Source organism: Mobula hypostoma, chromosome 8 (genome assembly GCF_963921235.1).
Source record: "Mobula hypostoma chromosome 8, sMobHyp1.1, whole genome shotgun sequence".
Lineage (NCBI taxonomy): Eukaryota > Metazoa > Chordata > Chondrichthyes > Myliobatiformes > Myliobatidae > Mobula > Mobula hypostoma.
The window spans coordinates 48770468-48788454 of record NC_086104.1 but is presented as its reverse complement, the minus strand read 5'-3'; the positions used below and the strand labels follow the sequence as shown (position 1 = coordinate 48788454).

Below are 17987 nucleotides of genomic sequence, written 5' to 3'. Positions count from 1 at the left end.
TCAGTCCAAAATGTTGACTGTACTCTTTTCCCAAAGATGCTGCCTAACCTGCTGAGTTCCTCCAGCATTTTGTGTGTGTTGCTTGGATTTCCAGCATCTGCAGATTCTCTCTTGTAGGTGATAGGTGAGTTCAGGTGAGGGAGAAGGTAGGTGGATAAAGGGGGATGATTTGAGAAACTAGGAGTGGAGATATGGAAGAGGTAGAGCTGAAGAAGGAGAATAAGGGGGAAGAGGCAACTGACTGAAAATTAACTTTTTTTAATGGAGAACATAAAAACAGGAGAGGGAGAAGGATATGGGAAACCAAACGACAGTGTTGCTGTTGTGCACAGTGGCTGTACAATTGCAGGGCTAACAGAAGATTGTGGCACTTGAAGTAAATTGAAAGCTTTCCCCCTCAGGCTATTGCAGCAGGATCCTTATCAGACCTGATAGTTCAGCTGCACAAAGCGAGGAAGAAATGTTGAAATTTTGGCAGGCATTTTGTCTGACCTCTAAGGCATGTAGGAGCACAATGGGGCAACTTCAGTCAATAGATGGGAAACTCTGAGACATTAAAAAGAAATGTTTACCGATTCTGAGTCAGCTGAAAGAGGCCAAATTACAGACACTGAATGGAGCTGGCTCTTGTGTTTAAAAATCATTCTTCTGAGCTATGTCCAAAGGAACTGCGAGCTTGTGAAACCGTGCCCTAGTTACCAACTGCCCTTCCAACTCTTGAGCATCACGGTTTTGCATGTTAATTTCCATAACACTAATTAAAGTTAAGTAAAATAAATGTATTGTACAGAAGATGGCAAAGGAACTAACTGATCTTTCATTAACACTGTTTGTATTTTTGTGAATGGATAATCTCCCAAGCAACCCTGGATTAACTTCTGACTCAAACTGATTGTCTAACCTATGGTAACACTCACAAAATACTGGAGGAACTCAGCAGGCCGGGCAGCATCTATGGAAAAGAGTACAGTCGACGTTTCAGACCGAGACCCTTCAGTCCTGCTTCAAGTCTCAGCCCGAAACGTCAACTGTACTCTTTTCCGTAGATGTTGCTTGGCCTGCTGAGTTCTGCCAGCATTTTTTGTGTAGCTTGGCTTTCCAGCATCTGCAGATTTTCTCTTGTTTATGATCAAACCTATGGTCATTCTTTGAATTTCAATTGCAAAGAACTTGCTCTAATTTTGTTCAAGTGTCTTTGAATTAACCTCTGAATGTCAGTCAAAGAGGCAGCCAGATGCTGGTGAAAGTATTGTGTGGCAGTGCCCAAGGAATTATTCTGAAAATCAGATACCTCTATGTGGTGAATTATGAGCACATTAAAGGTATGGCTGAATGCCATTTACTTTATCTGCATTTTGAACTGTGAATGTAGACTTTATTACTGGTGTCGCACGGTTTCAAATTAAATTTCATAGAAAATGATGCAAGTAGTTTCCACGAAACTGTTGTTGAAAAGAAAATTCATGGTGATGCCCTTTGTTAAAATAAGTTAATCAAAAGTGATATAAATCTCTGATCTTGAGTGGATGTCTTAGCAACTTTCTGTAAATTAAAGTCTCATTGAATTTAGACAACATTTCTCTGTTGCCATAACATTTTACACAATTAATAACTTGCAAATATCTTGTCTGTCACTTTGTTGATCCTCAAATGAATTTGGAAACTTGGAATTCCCAAAATGTCATTCTACATGTGTGACCTTTGAGAGAGAATGCTGGGAAGCAATTTCTCCTGAAGCAGGGCCAGGAAATTGCTGCATCACGATTCCTTTCTCAGCTGTTAAGTTCAACCAGACTTTCCATCACAATTGCCCAAATGACACATGACAATCATGTAAATTACATACTATTGAACAATTTTAGTGATTTTTCTCTAGTATAAGTGACAGTCTGATATATTTTAAATATTTATTTTGATCCTTAACATAATGATTAGATACTTTACCAATGGACTAGCAGTCCTAGAACGCTTTCCAATCAGCTTTAAAACCCAGTTCTCAGGGAATTGCTTTCACCATGTGGTACTTGGTGTCTACTACAATGGTCGTTACGGCACTCTCGGTATGAGCAGAAGAGAGGACTTGATGGACAAGCCCCTGGTTTTTCGAACACTCAGTGACTTGTTTTTCGAATTTGAGGAGTCTTACAGAAAGTACCTCCACACTGTGAAAAAGGTGAAGATTGGCTTGTTTGTATCACATGACCCACACAGTTTCCAGCAGATTGAATGGAAGCATTTAGTTCTAAACACAAGCAAGATGAGCAGAGATGAAGTGAGGAAGGAATTGGAGAAGCATGCTCGAGATATGAGAATGAAGGTAAGTGCACCACACTTGTAATCCATTCCTTAGAATTTGGTTAATAGAAGATCATGTGGGAGGCATCTCACTCACTATATCTCTATTTAATTATTTATTCTGGTATCGTTTACTTTTTTAAAGAATTTTACTAGGTTAAAAAACAGAAAATTGTAGCTGGGTTGAGACATTTACTTTCCAAATAATGAAATTTTATTAAGTCCTTGGTAAGCTCAATGTCCAGACAGAGAGGGCGTGCAACATAGATTGTTTTTTTTGGAAAAAGAGCACATTATGTGGATTAATATTTAGAAACTTGTAGATGTTGTGCAATCTAACTGCTACAACTTGTCTTGTGTTCATGTAGACTGCTTTTGTTTTTACAAACAATAACTGGGGAATATTTTGATGAACATAAACAAGGAGGATTTGAAATTTAATACCTGTTGATTATGTTGTATTCTTGATTTCCCATGGCTTTTGCTTAATGAGAGAGTCGTGCCTCAGTACAATGTGTACGTCTGTTAAACTCAAATTTAATTTTTTTTTGTCAAATTAACAAATACATATATGCATACTTAGGTGCAATGTAAATCTTACTTGCCCAACATCACAGGCACATAGTATCATATGCACCATTCACAACTGCAAAGTCATCAGAGTGGTCATGGTGTGGTAAACTAGTAGAGATAAGGGTTTCAAAGTTCAAAGTAAATTTATTGTCAAAGTACATACATATGTCATGATATACAACCCTGAGATTCATTTTCTTATGGGAAGTCACAGTAAATACAAAAAAACACAACAGAATCAATGAAACACCACACCCCAACAGGGTGGACAACAACTAATGTGCAAGACAGAACTGCAAATACAAAAAGAAAGCCAAAAAAAGCAATAATAATAACAATAATTAATAAGCAATAAATATCAAGAACGTGAGTTGAAGAGTCCTTGAAAGTAAATCCAGTCCATTGGGATCAGTTCAGTGATGGGGCAAGTGAAGTTGAGTGAAATTATCGTCTCTGGTTTAAAAGCCTGGTGATTGAGGGGTGATGGCTGTTCCTGAACCTGGTGGCAAGGGCCCTGATGCTCCTGTACCACCTTCCTGATGGCAGCAGCGAGAAGAGAGCACGTCCTGGATGGTGGGGGTCCCTGATGATGGATGCTGCTAGCCTGTGACAGCGCTCCATGTAGATGTGCTCAATAGAGGGGAGGGCTTTACCCATGGTGGTCTGGGCCATATCCATTACTTTTTGAAGGATTTTCTGTACAAGGGCTTTCCATACCAGACTGTGATGCAACCAGTCAATATACTCTCCATAACACATCTATAGAAGATTGTCAAAGTTTTAGGTTACATGCTGAATCTTCAGAAATTTCTAAGAAAGTAGAGGTGCTGCTAGATCCAGGACAGATCCTCTGAAATGATAACATCGAGGAATTTAAAGTTGATGACGCTCTCCGTTTTTTGGAGTTTTGCCATTTGGTTCAAGAACTGGATAGTTGAAGGGAAGTAGCTGTTCTTGAACTTGGAGGTATGGGAGTTCTGTACCTCCTACCCGATGACAGCTGCAAAAAGATAGCATGACCCAGATAGTGGTGACTTTGATGGATGTTGCATTCTTGAGGCAGTACCTCCTGTAGGTGCTGATGTTGGCAGGGAGGGATATGTCCATATTGTATTGAACCGAGTCCCATGTCCTTTGCAGCTGCTTGCATTTCTGCGCATCAGAATTGGGTTTAATATCACTGACACTGATCAACAGAAAAAAACTCTTTCATGTCAAAGTGAAAACAGATCTCTACAAAGTAATCTAAACTAATTACAAATATAAAACAAAAAATAATTGATTGCATAAGTATTCATCCCCTTCAATTCAGTAATTAGTAGATCCACCTTTGGCACATTAAAAGCCTTGAATCTGTGTGGATACGTCTCTATCAGCTTTGCACATTTGGACACTAATTTTTCCCCATTCTTCTTCACAAAACTGCTCAAACTCTGTCAGATTGCATAGGGATCATGAGTGAACAACCCTTTTCAAGTCCAGCCACAAATTCTCAATTGGATTGAGGTCTAGTCTCTAATTTGGCTGCCCTGGGACATTAACTTTGTTGTTTCTAAGCCATTCCTGTGTAGCTTTGGCTTTATGCTTTGGGTAATTGTCTTGCTGGAAAACAAATCTTCTTCCAAGTCGCAGTCCTTTTGCAGGCTGCATCAGGTTTTCCTCCAGGATTTCCCTGTACTTTGCTGCTTTCATTTTACCCTCTACCTTCACTGGCCTTCCAGACCCACTGTAGTGAAGCATCCCCACAACATGATGCAGTCACGACCATGTTTCACGGTAGGGAGGGTGTTTTTTAAATGACGTGCAGTGTTTGGTTTACACCAAACATAGCATTTAGTCTGATGGCTAAAAAGCTCAATTTTGATTTCAACAGACCAGAGAATCTTCTTCCAGCTGACTTCAGAGTCTCCCAGATGCCTTCTGGCAAACTCTAGTTTCATGTGAGTTTTTTTTTTCTACAGTGGCTTTCTCTTTGCCACTCTTCCATAAAGCTGCAACTGGTGAAGCACCCAGGCAACAGTAGTATGTGCAGTCTCTCCCATATCAGCCACTGAAGCTTGTAACTCCTCTAGAGTTGTCATAGGTCTCTTGGTGGCCTCCCTCACTAGTCCCCCTCTTATTTTTGAGGACAGTCTACTCTAGGAAGATTTACAGCTGTGCTATATTCTTTCCATTTCTTGATGATTGACTTAACTGTACTCCAAGGGATAGTCAGTGACTTGGAAATTTTCTTGTATCCATCTCCAGACTTATGCTTTTCAATAACATTTTCATGGAGTTGCTTGGAGTGTTCTTTTGTCTTCATGGTGTAGTTTTTGCCAGGATACTGACTCACCAGCAGTCGGACCTTCCAGATATAGGTGTATTTTTATTGCAGTCAATTAAAACACCTTAATTACACATAAGCCTCCAAAAACAGATCTCCAATTAAATAATTATGTGACTTCTGAAACCAATTGGCTGTACTCGTGATGATTTGGTGTGTCATATTCCAGGGGGGAGAATACTTATTCCAGGAGGGGAGTGACTATTTTATAGCACTGTTAATACTGTATATAAAGTTAAATTAAATAGTGCAAACAGAGACGAAAGAAAGCAGTGAGGTAGTGTTAATAGGTTCAATGTTCATTCAGAAATCTGATGGCAGAGGGGAAGAAGCTATTCATGAAGGTCTTACCCTTTCTGAAGTCCACAATCAACTTTTTGGTCTTCCAGACGACAAGTGCAAGGTTGTTGGTGCAATATCACTCAACCTACTGATCTACTTCACTCTTGTACGCCTTCTCGACACCGCCTGAAATTCTGCTAACAATAGTTTGGCTGTCAGCAAATTTGCAGATGGTGTTTGAGCTGTGTCATGGAAATAGAGTGAGTAGAGCAGTGAGCTACACACTCTTGAGGTGCAGCAGTGCTGATTATCAGTAAGATGGAGATATTATTTCTGATCCACATGGACTGTGGTCTTCTGGTGGGGAGGTACAGGATCCTTTTAGAGAAGGTGGTACAGAGGCCCAGGCTTTGGAGTTTTTTCATCAGAAGTGTAGGAATGATTGGGTTAAATGCTGAGCTATAGTCGATAAACAGCAGCTTAACATAAGTATTAGTATTGTCCGGATGATCCAAGGCTGCGTGACGAGCCAAAGAGATCGCATCTGCCATGGACCCTTTGTGACGTTAGGCAAATTACTGTGGGTCTAGGTCTTCGACAGGAGTTAGTTCTAGCCGTAACCAACCTCTCCAAGCACTTCATCACTGTAGATGTGAGTGCTACTAGGTGATAGTCGCTAAGGCAGCTCATCCTGCTCTTCTGGTATGATTGTTGCCCTTTTGAAGCAGGTGGGAACTTCCATCTGCAGCAATGAAAGGCTGAAAATGTCTTTGAACAAACCCACCAATTGGTTGCCACTAGTTTTCAGAGCCATACCTTGGGGCCAGTCCCCCTGTGAGTGTTCACCCTCTTGAAAGAAGTTCTGACATCAACCTCCAAGACAGAGATCACAGGGTCGCTAGTTGCTACAGGGCTGTAGTTTTGTTCTCCCTTTCAAAGCATTGAGCTTGTCTGGGAGTGAAGCATCATTGCCATTCATGATGTTAGGTTTTGCTTTGTGGGTAGCAGTGGCCGGTAAACCCTGCCGGAATTGATGTGCATTTGATTCCACCTCTAACCTCAATCAGTGTTGTCATTTTGCTCACCATAGGTTGTACCTGGTTTTCTTGATTAGTCCTGGATCTCCAGACTTGAATGCCACAGATCGGCTGTTGACCTGTTGTGCTGGTCAGCAAAATGGACCAGATTCAGGTCAGCTCTGAGGCAAGAGTTGATTTGCACCATAACCAGCTTCTTTGAAGCATTTAATTACAGTTCACGTAAGTGCTACCAGACAGTAGTCTTTTAGGCAGGTCACCAAACTCTTCTTGGGCACCAGTACAATGGATGCCTTTTTGAAGCGGATGGGAATCAAGGACCACAGAACTAAGAGGTTGAATATATCTGTAAATATTCCAGACAGTTGGTCCACACAGATCTTTGATTCTCAGCCAGGTATGCTGTCTGGACCAGATGGCTTTCATAGATTCACCCTGTTGTAGGTTGCTTGGACAAGTATCCTCATCTGAAGATGTGGAAGCTTTTAAAACATTACATTGCAACAATGCACATCAAACTATGTTACGAATATAGAAGACATAGGGAAAATGACACATTAAAACATAAATAAGATGTTAGGAATATGATGTAGTTCCGCTACAAGTTACGAAAGGCAAAATTGCTTAAGGGGTAGTCTTAAATATGCTAATTTGTCCAGATGCTTTTCTCTTTAAAAAATGCCCACATTAATTTAAATCAGCTACAATGAACTTAAACCTGGTTGTTCCTCTTTGATGGAAAAGCAGTTAATGTATCGCTTGGACACACAAAACACAAAATTGCTTGGTACCCTGTTTTCACGTGACACTCTTTGGGGTGCCTTTGCCCTGTCACTAAAAGCTTCTACAACACCAAGCTGATGTCAAATCTTTATTATCATCTGTCAACACTAGATCCTCCCTTGCACCAATTAGTTCTAGAATTTTATCATTACTTAATATTTGATGAAGCTTCAATTGTATATGTTATATTTTTAATTTTATAATTCAAATTTCTGTTTCAACTTTTGCTGCACATTATTGGTTGTTGTGACTCATCTGCATTTTAAAATCTCAAGGATATATAAATAGTTTCACAGTATTGTTGAATAATGTATTTTTGCTCAGTGGGAAATAACTACATATTAATGTAATGAATATATGGATAAGTTAAATTGGCCATTTAATACTGCACATTACAATTGACCTTGGAAACCTTAGACCAGAGAAAATTAATTTGGCTTCTCTCAATGTTTTGTACCTGGTACAGTTTTCTTAAATGCTCTATCCTAGAATAACCAGGTGTGCCAAGTAGCAATTTCCCATAACATAATGCAATATTATAAAAGACGTCTACATCATAAAAGAGCTGATAAATCACAATTTCAGTGGTTAACTTCTATTGCTTAGCACCTAGAAACTCAAATGGCCAAAAGTGGACAAGTGTTAAACCACACAAAATGCTGGAGAAACTCTGCAGGCCAGGCAGCATCCATGGAAAAGAGTATCGTCGATGATTCTGGTCAAAATCCTAGGTCTCGGCCCGAAACGTTGACTGTACTCTTTTCCATAGATGCTGCCTGGCCTGCAGAGTTCCTCCAGCATTTTGTGTTTGTTGCTTCAATTTCCAACATCAACAGATTTTCTCTTGTAAGTTTTAATCCACCCTTTGTTCATATGGACTGTGTGTTATTACAACAAATATCTGGAATGTTTTGGAGAAGGAAAAACAATGAATGGTTGAAGTTGAATAGATACATGTTAAATCAAAAGTACAAAATAATTTATTTTGAATTGCTACTTAATAAAAGTGAATTTGATCCATCGATAGTGGAGTATCTCACTATTTCCACTTCCAATCGTAGCATGTTTCAATAGCTAACTTCATTACTGTGCTTCCCTGTCCTGGATTTCTGTTAACATGGCTGCTGTTGTATCCTTGTCGCACTGAATATGCTTTGGGGAAATTTGTGCATGCCCGTGAAGCTGGACATGCAAGTAATTTTTTGCTGGCTAAAAACAAATGCCACAGTTAAACTAGACTGAAGACTGTTGTACTGTTTAAAGTATTTTGTTTTTATTGAGGTACAGCATGGAATAGGCCCTTTTGGTCCCTCGAGCTGCATCGCCTAGCAACCCTCGATTTAGCCCTACTGAGAATGTTAAATGATTGAAGGAAGCAAATCAGTTAACCCCAAGAAATTTTCTCTGCTACTAGTACTCAAAGTATTTAAGAGCACAATCGCATGTGGGAGGACAAGATTTAATGACTCAGTGTTGCTATGCACACTACATAAAGCTGGAAATTTTTGTATTAAATCAATTACTTCCTAAAAAAAAAAGTCAAACTGATATCATAGCTGTCTGAGACACCAATTGATTTGTAGAGTTTTAATAATGTTCTTATTGTTCTTTTTATTATTGGAATTAGATGATAAAAATCTCAGGTTCCCAGTCTCCAGTTAAAGAACGACAGCGGGGAAAATCCTTGTCACCTCGGCGTCGCCAAATAAGCCCTCAGAGACGACTTAACCGAAGAGATAAATCGTAAGTCTTAAGCTTTTAGTTAATGTTTTAACTAAAGCTAACCAGAGCTAATAGACCTTTCATATTAGAGTCATAAGTTATTCAGCATGGCTACAACCACCTCAGCACTTTATCTTCCTTCTGATCATCAAATACCTGTATTTCTAATACGTGCCTACATTTCAGGCCTCAGCCCGTAGCTTCCTACGCCTTGCTGATCAAGTGCTCATCCGGATGCTTCTTTGTTTTCATGAAGGTTTCTGCTTTCCTCAGGCAGTCTGTGATGCATAACAACTTAAAAATCATTCTCAAGAGCAATATTTTCTTCAAATGATGTTGTGCAGCAGAATGTTGACACCATTTGTTGTTGCTCATCTTTTTACTCTGAATCTTTTAGTTGTTCTTCAAAGTTTTAAAGTTAATATAGCCCAAAGACAATTTCATGAGACTGTAACAGGAGCAGAATTCAGCCATTTAGCCCATTGAATCGGCTCCACCATTCAATCGTGACTGATTTATTATCCCTCTCAACCCCATTCTTCTGCCTTCTCTCTGTAACCTTTAATGCCCTGACTAATCAAGAACCTATCAACCCCTGCTTTAAATATACCCAATGACTTGGCCTCCACAGCTGTTTGTGAATGAATTCCACAGATTCACCACCCTCTGGCTATAGCAATTCCTCCTCATCTCTGTTCTAAATGGATTTCTTTCTATTATGAGGCTTTATCCTCTGGTCCTAGACTCCCCTACTAGAGGAAATAATGTCTCCACATCCACTTTATCTAGGTCTTTCAATATTTGATAGGTTTCAATGAGATCACCCACCCCCTCATTTTTCTAAACTCCAGCAAGTACAGGCCCAGAGCTATCAAAATGTCCTCATAGGTTAACCCTTACATTCCTGGATCTTTCTCGGAAATCACCTCTGGGTTTCTGCAATGGCAGTACATCCTTTTTCAGATAAAGGACCCGAAACCTCGCACAATACTCCGAGTGTGGTCTGACCAATGCATCATAAAGCCTCATCATTACATCCTTGCTTTTATTTCCGGATCAGTCAGGGGATTCAAAGAATATAGTGAGAAGGCAGGTGTATGGGGTTGAGTGGGATCCGGGATCAGCCATCTGGGAAATGTCAGAGAAGACTTGATGGGTTGAATGGCCTAATTCTGCTCCTATGTCTTATGGACTTGTATTCTAATCCTCTCAAAATGAATGCTAACATTGCATTTGCCTTCCTTACCAATGACTCAATCTGCAAAGTAAACTTTCGGGAATCTTGTATGAAAATTCCCAATCCCCTTTGCACCTCTGATTTTTGAACTTTTTCCTCGTTTGAGGCAATATATTTGAATTTAAAAATGTATCTGCACTGGATTGTGTTGTTACTTAACAATCCCTTAATCTGCTGCAGTGTAGTGTCATAAAATCTGACAAATTGCATTCCTAGTGGATAAACGTAGTTGATAAACGCTGATATATTTACAGAATTTAACGATGTTGTCTGAAATTGTAGAGATCTTACAAAAAAAGAGACACAGTAAAACAGATTAACCTATAAAAATGAAAACCTTTATCCTTTATCCTTATAAGAGTACAACACTGCTGAAAGATTTAAAGTTAAATCTCTGCTAGAGTAATTTGTGCCGAGAAAAGATAATGATGGACCTTGTGTTATATGATTCTGAAACGCTGCTACTGAAGGTTACGTTGGATTGTGAAATACATAACCGTACTTGGCAATTAGATAAGAGCTGTCTGTGCTTTCATGTGGTTCCTTCCGTAACCACCTGTTACTCTATTCATACAATGGATTAGTCATCTCTTTAAGAACTGAGGTCAATCTTCCTTAAGTAGCCGATCTATTTTGATAAAGATTATGACGTAGAGTGGTGAATAAGAAAAGGATTTTCTACAACAACAGTGCGTGCAAACACAAGAATTAAATTGATCACTTTTGTCTGGTGCCTCCCCAGCCGCAGAGAGAACACGGAGTGAACCCTATCTTGGGCAGTGGTGCATAACAGGCAGTATTAGATCAGAATTTTACTGGCCATCATCATAGTCATCACCTGATTCCATAGGAGTCCTGAAGTGGGAAGGAGAACAGCCAGAGGTCGTGGTACATATTGATACCAACGACATAGGTAGGAAAAGGAGGAGGTCCTGAAAACAAACCACAGGGAGTTAGGAAAGAAGCTGAGAAGCAGGACCACAAAGGAAGTAATCTCAGGATTACTGCCTGTGCCACATGACACTGAGTATAGGAGTAGAATGAGGTGGATGATAACTGCATGGCTGAGGGATTGGAGCAGGGGGCAGGGATTCAGATTTCTAGATCACTGGGACCTCTTTTGGGGCAGGCGTGACCTGTATTACAAGGACAGGTTGCACTTGAATCCGAGGGGACCAATATCCTGGCGGGGAGGTTTGCTAAGGCTATTGGGGAGAGTTTAAACTAGAATTGCTGGGGGTTGGGAACCGAACTGAATAGACGGAGGAAGAGGCGGTTGGCTCACAAATAGAGAAAGCTTGGAGACAGTGCGAGAGGGAGGATAGGCAGGTGATAGAGAAGGGATGTGCTCAGACTGATGGTTTGAGATGTGTCTATTTTAATGCAAGAAGTATCATGAACAAAGCAGATGAGCTTAGAGCGTGGATCAGTACTTGGAGCTATGATGTTGTGGCCATTACAGAGACTTGGATGGCTAAGGGGCAGGAATGGTTACTTAGAATGCCAGGCTTTAGATGTTTCAGAAAGGACAGAGAGGGAAGCCAAAGATGTGGGGGTGTGGCACTGCCGATCAGAGATAGTGTCACGGCTGCAGAAAAGGAGGAAGTCATGGAGGGGTTGTCTATGGAGGAACAGGAAGGGTTAATAACTCTACTGGGTCTTTTTTTTATAGACCACCCAATAGTAACAGGGACATCAAGGAGCAGATAGGGAGACGGTTTCTGGAAAAATGCAACAATAACAGGGTTGTCGTGGTGGGAGATTTTAATTTCCACAACATTGATTGGCATTTTCCCAGAGCAAGGGGTTTAGATGGGGTGGAGTTTGTAAAGTGTGTTCAGGAAGGTTCCTTCACACAATATGTAGATAATCCTACAAGAGGAGAAGCTGTACTTGATCTGGTATTGGGAAATGAACCTGGCCAGGTGTCAGATCTCTCAGTGGGAGAGCATTTTGGAGATCGTGATCACAATTCTATCTCCTTTAACATAGCATTGGAGAAGGATAGGAGCAGACAAGTGAGGAATGTGTTTAATTGGAGTAAGGGAAATAAGAGGCTATCAGGCAGGAACTTGAAAGCATAAATTGGGAACAGATGTTCTCAGGGAAATGTACAGAAGAATTGTGGCAATGTTCAGGGGATATTTACGTGGATGGGTACGTTCCAATGAGACAGGGAAAGGATGGTAGGGTACAGGAATCGTGGTGTACAAAGGCTGTTGTAAATCTAGTCAAGAAGAAAAGAAAAGCTTACAAAAGGTTCAAAAGTCTAGGTAATGATAAAGATCTGGAAGATTATAAGGCCAGCAGGAAGGAGCTTAAGAATGAAATTAGGAAAGCCAGAAGGGGCCATGAGAAGGCTTTGGTGGACAGGATTAAGAAAACCCCAAGGCATTCTACAATTATGTGAAGAGCAGGAGGATAAGGCGTGAGAGAATAGGACCAATCAAGTGTGACAGTGGAAAAGTGTTTATGGAACCAGAGAAGATAGCAGAGGTGCTTAATGAATACTTTGCGTCAGTATTCACTACGGAAAAAGACCTTGGCGATTGGAGGGATAAATTGCAGCGGACAGAAAAGCTTGAGCATGTAGACATTAAGGAAGAGGATGTGCTGGAGCTTTTGGAAAGCATCAAGTTGGATAAGTCACCTAGACCGGATGAGATGTACCCCAGGCTACTGTGGGAGACAAGAGAGGAGATTGCTGAGCCTCTGGCAATGATCTTTGCATCATCACTAGGGACGGGAGAGATTCCAGAGGATTGGAGGTTTGTAGATGTTGTTCCCTTATTCAAGAAAGGGAGTAGAGATAGCCCAGGAAATTATAGACCAGTGAGTCTTTCTTTAGTGGTTGATAAATTGATGGAAAAGATCCTGAGAAGCAGGATTTATGAACACTTGGAGAGGCATAATATGATTAGGAATAGTCAGCATGGCTTTGTCAAAGGCAGGTCGTGCCTTATGAGCCTGATTGAATTTTTTGAGGATGTGACTAAACACATTGATGAAGGTAAAGCAGTAGATGTAGTATATATATGGATTTCAGCAAGACATTTGATAAGGTACCCCATGCAAGGCTTATTGAGAAAGTAAGGAGGCATTGGATCCAAGGGAACTTTGCTTTGTGGATCCAGAATTTGCTTGCCCACAGAAGGCAAAGAGTGGTTGTAGACTGGCCATATTCTGCACAGAGGTCGGTGACCAGTGATGTGCCTCAGGAATCTGTTCTGGGACCCCTTCTCTTTGTAATTTTTATAAATGACCTGGATGAGGAAGTGGAGGAATGGATTAGTAGTTTTGCTGATGACACAGAGGTTGGAGGTGTTGTGGATAATGTGGAGGGCTGTCAGAGGTTAGAGCGGGACATTGATAGGATGCAAAACTGGGCTGAGAAGTAGCACATGGAGTTCAACCCTGATAAGTGTGAAGTGGTTCATTTTGGTTAGTCAAATATTAGATTAGATTAGATTCAACTTTATTGTCATTGTGCCGAGTACAGGTACAAAGCCAATGAAATGCATTTAGCATCTGACCAGAAATGCAAAGAATAGTGTTATTTACAAAATAACTGCGAATAAAAAAAGTGCTACAGCACACAAATATAAAAGTACTGAGACAGTACAATACGAATGCAATACTGCTTAGCGCTGTGATGAGAGGTTCAGCAGTGTCACAGCTTCAGGGAAGAAGATCTTCCTGTGCCTGCTGGTGCAGGAACTCCTGTAGTACCTATCGGATGGGAGGAGCATAAAAAGTCCATGGTTAGGGTGAGATGCATCCCTGATGCTGCCTGAGAAGGGCAAAAAGCATTGTTTATGGTAGATGTTCTCAATGGTGGGCAACTGGGTGCCGATAATCCGCTGGGCAGTTTTTACCACATGTTGGAGTGATGGCAGAATATAGTATTAATGGTAAGACTCTTGGCAGTGTGGAGGATCAGAGGGATCTGGGGTTCCGAGTCCATAGGACACTCAAAGCTGCTGCGCAGATTGACTCTGTGGTTCAGAAGGCATAAGGTGCTTTGGGCTTCATCAATCGTGGGATTGAGTTTAGGAGCCAAGAGGTAATGTTGCAGCTACATAGTACCCTGGTCAGTCCCCACTTGGAGTACTGTGCTCAGTTCTGGTCACGTCACTACAGGAAGGATGTGAAAGTCATAGAAAGGGTGCAGGGGAGATTTACAAGGATGTTGCCTGGACTGGGGAGCATGCCTTATGAGAATAGGTTGAGTGAATTCGACCTTGTCTCCTTGGAGCGACATGGGATGAGAAGTGACCTGATAGAGGTGTATAAGGTGATGAGAGGCATTGATCGTGTGGATCGTCAGAGGCTTTTTCCCAGGGCTGAAATGGCTAGCATGGGAGGGCACAGTTTTAAGGTGCTTGGAAGTAGGTATAGAGGAGATGTCAGGGTAAGTTTTTTACGTAGAAAGTGGTGAGTGTGTGAAATGGGCTGCCGGCAACAGGGTCTTTTAAGTGACTCCTGGACAGGTATATGGAACTTAGAAAAATAGAGGACTATGGGTAAGCCCAGGTAATTTCTAAGGTAAGGACATGTTCAGCACAGCTTTGTAAGCCAAAGGGCCAGTATTGTGCTGTAGGTTTTCTATGTTTCAGTCAACTGAAGTAATAAAAGGACAGCTGATCAGGTACTGAGGATTGATTGTTACTTTGGAGATATACAGTGCACACAAAAGTTTGGGTACCCCTGGTCAAAATTTCTGTTACTGTCAATAGCTAAGCGAGTAAAAGATGACCTGATTTCCAAAAGGTATTGTGTTAAAGATGACACATTTCTTTAATATTTTAAGCAAGATTACTTTTTTATTTCCATATTTTACAATTTCAAAACAACAAAAAAGGAAAAGGGCCCGAAGCAAAAGTTTGGGCACCCTGCATGGTCAGTACTTAGTAACACCTCCTTTGGCAAGTATCACAGCTTGTAAACATTTCCTGTAGACGGCTACGAGTCTTTCAATTCTTGTTTGGGGGAATTTCGCCCATTCTTCCTTGCAAAAGGCTTCTAGTTCTGTGAGATTCTTGGGCCGTCTTGCATGCACTGCTCTTTTGAGGTCTATGTACAGATTTTCAATGATGTTTAGGTCGGGGTGACTGTGAGGGCCATGGCAAAACCTTCAGCTTGCGCCTCTTGAGGTAGTCCACTGTGGATTTTGAGGTGTGTTTAGAAACATTATCCTGTTGTAGAAGCCATCCTCTTTTCATCTTCAGCATTTTTTACAGACAGTGTGATGTTTGCTTCTAGAATTTGCTGGTATTTAATTGAATTCATTCTTCCCTCTACCAGTGAAATTTTCTCCGTGCTACTGGCTGCAACACAAGCCCAAAGCATGATTGATCCACCCCCGTGCTTAACAGTTGGAGAGGTGTTCTTTTCATGAAATTCTGCACCCTTTTTTCTTCAAATATAGCCTTCCTCATTGCGACCAAAAAGTTCTATTTTAACTTCATCAGTCCACAGGACTTGTTTTCAAAATGCATCAGGCTTGTTTAGATGTTCCTTGGCAAACTTCTGACGCTGAATTTTGTGGTGAGGACGCAGGAGAGGTTTTCTTCTAATGACTCTTCCATGAAGGTCATATTTGTGCAGGTGTGGCTGCACAGTAGAACAGTGCACCACCACTCCAGAGTCTGCTAAATCTTCCTGAAGGTCTTTTGCAGCCAAATGGGGGTTTTGATTTGCCTTTCTAGCAATTCTACAAGCAGTTCTCTTGGAAAGTTTTCTTGGTCTTCCAAACCTCAACTTGACCTCCACCGTTCCTGTTAACTGCCATTTCTTAATTACATTACGAACTGAGGAAACAGCTACCTGAAAACGCTTTGCTATCTTCTTATAGCCTTCTGCTTTGTGGGCATCATTTATTTTAATTTTCAGAGTGCGAGGCAGCTGCTTAGAGGAGCCCATGCCTGCTGATTATTGGGGCAATGTTTGAGCAGTCAGAATATTTATAAAGCTTTGAAATTTGCATCACCTGGCCTTTCCTGACGATGGCTGTGAACAAGCCATAGCCCTAACAAGCTAATTAAAGTGTAAGACCTCGGGAAAAGTTATCTGAGAGCTCAAATCCCGTGGGGTGCCCAAACTTTTGCATGGTGCTCCTTTCCTTTTTTTCACTCTAAAATTGCACAAAACAAAAATAATACACTAATCTTGCTTAAAATGTTGAAAATAATGTTTCATCTTTAACTTTATGACTTTTGGAGATCAGTTTATCTTCTACTCACTTATCTATTCACAGTAACAGAAATTTTGACCAGGTGGGCCCAAACTTTTGCATGTCACTGTAGTTGAATTAACAGGTCTTTTTCAGGCTACAAGGAGTGTCCTAAGAATCAGTTTCTGGCCCTCGGGTATGTATTGTTAATGAGAGGGCTTGTTGAAAGGAGGATATTAGGATCCTGTTACTGGATGTAGACAGCGGGGGACGTTTGACAAGAGGAGTTTAATGAAGTACAGTAAGGAAAATCTAAAGGCAGACTGTCATCTAAAAGGAGAAAGATTGCAGTCGTGCTAAGTAGTGTTCTTGTACATGAATCACAAACAAAAGGTTAGCGGACAGGTGACACAAATGTCGAGGAAAGCAAATGGCATATTGTCCTTTATTGCAGCAGGGTTGGAATTCAGAAATTGGGAAGAATTACAATTTTACACAATCCAGCTGAGGCCACACCTCACGTTCTTTGCACTGATTTGGTCTCTTATTTGAGAAAGCATACATAAAATTCATTCACTCAGCTAATTCCTGGATTGAGAGAGTTGTCTTGTCATGAGTGGTTGAAGGAATTAAATCTCTGTTCTTTTGACCTTAGAAGAAGAAAGGGTGAATATATTAAAACAGAAGAGATCCTTGAAGGGGGCATAACAGACTGAAAAATGTGACCCTTTCCATGAGCTGGGGCTTGGGCAAATCAATCAGGATCATATTGAATTGAGGTAAACTTGTGGGGCTAGGTGACCTTATCCTGCTCCTGTTTTCTTATGTTATAATGTTTTAGCACCACTTCCTCATGAGGTGAAAGTCAAAGCTATATCAGGAAGAGAGATTACAGCCTTTTAAAAGTACATTTAAGATGAGCTCTTTTGAGGGCAAAGGGTGATAACAGGCCTAAAATTTAACCTAAACCAAGAAGAAGCAGCAAGTAATCTATTTACTTTCTGAACTATTTGTAGCCCCACTCAGTATAACTGTGTCTATTGTTTTATCCCCTGCTACTTTCGTGTAATTTTTTAAAAAGTCTGCAATTTAGGTTTTTTAAATAATTTTTTAAAACCTCTCTCAGACTTTATTATTAATGAAGATAAAACCTTGATCAGCTATTCTCTCCTCATGACTAAAATATCTCAGTGCTGACAAAGTTCGTAAATCTTGTGTTCTCAGATTTTGCTTTGCTATAAACATCCCACCTGTTTTGCTGACCAGATATGTACACAGCTGTAACTGCACCTAACAAACATTTGTTGCAGGTCCAGTGCAGGGCCCCTGCATTTTAAATAAAAGACCAAGACCTTTAAGAAAATGAATCTAAAGATATTCTTGTCATTTTCATTTTCTACTCGATTGATTCCACTTGCTTCATTTAGTCCAGTGGCTGTAGAAATTGTCTTTGAATTTGCAACAGCATCAGTTCTTTGACCTTATTTTCTTCAAGCTGTCAGTCAACTGACTGCTAGAAGGGCACTGGGAAGAAGCTGGCAGATACCTACAGTGATGGAG

The 17987-nt window shown here is 40.7% G+C and overlaps 1 protein-coding gene across 2 annotated transcripts in view; it reads left to right on the top strand.

Annotated features, from left to right (window-relative positions):
• Positions 1 to 17987, top strand: part of vash2 (vasohibin 2) — a 131626-nt gene that overhangs the window by 78714 nt on the left and 34925 nt on the right. For both annotated transcript variants that reach the window (XM_063055805.1, XM_063055804.1), the window contains 2 exons: positions 1936 to 2317; positions 8924 to 9039. In XM_063055805.1, the coding sequence (XP_062911875.1) occupies positions 1936 to 2317; positions 8924 to 9039 (498 nt within the window). The remainder of the gene's footprint in view (positions 1 to 1935; positions 2318 to 8923; positions 9040 to 17987) is intronic.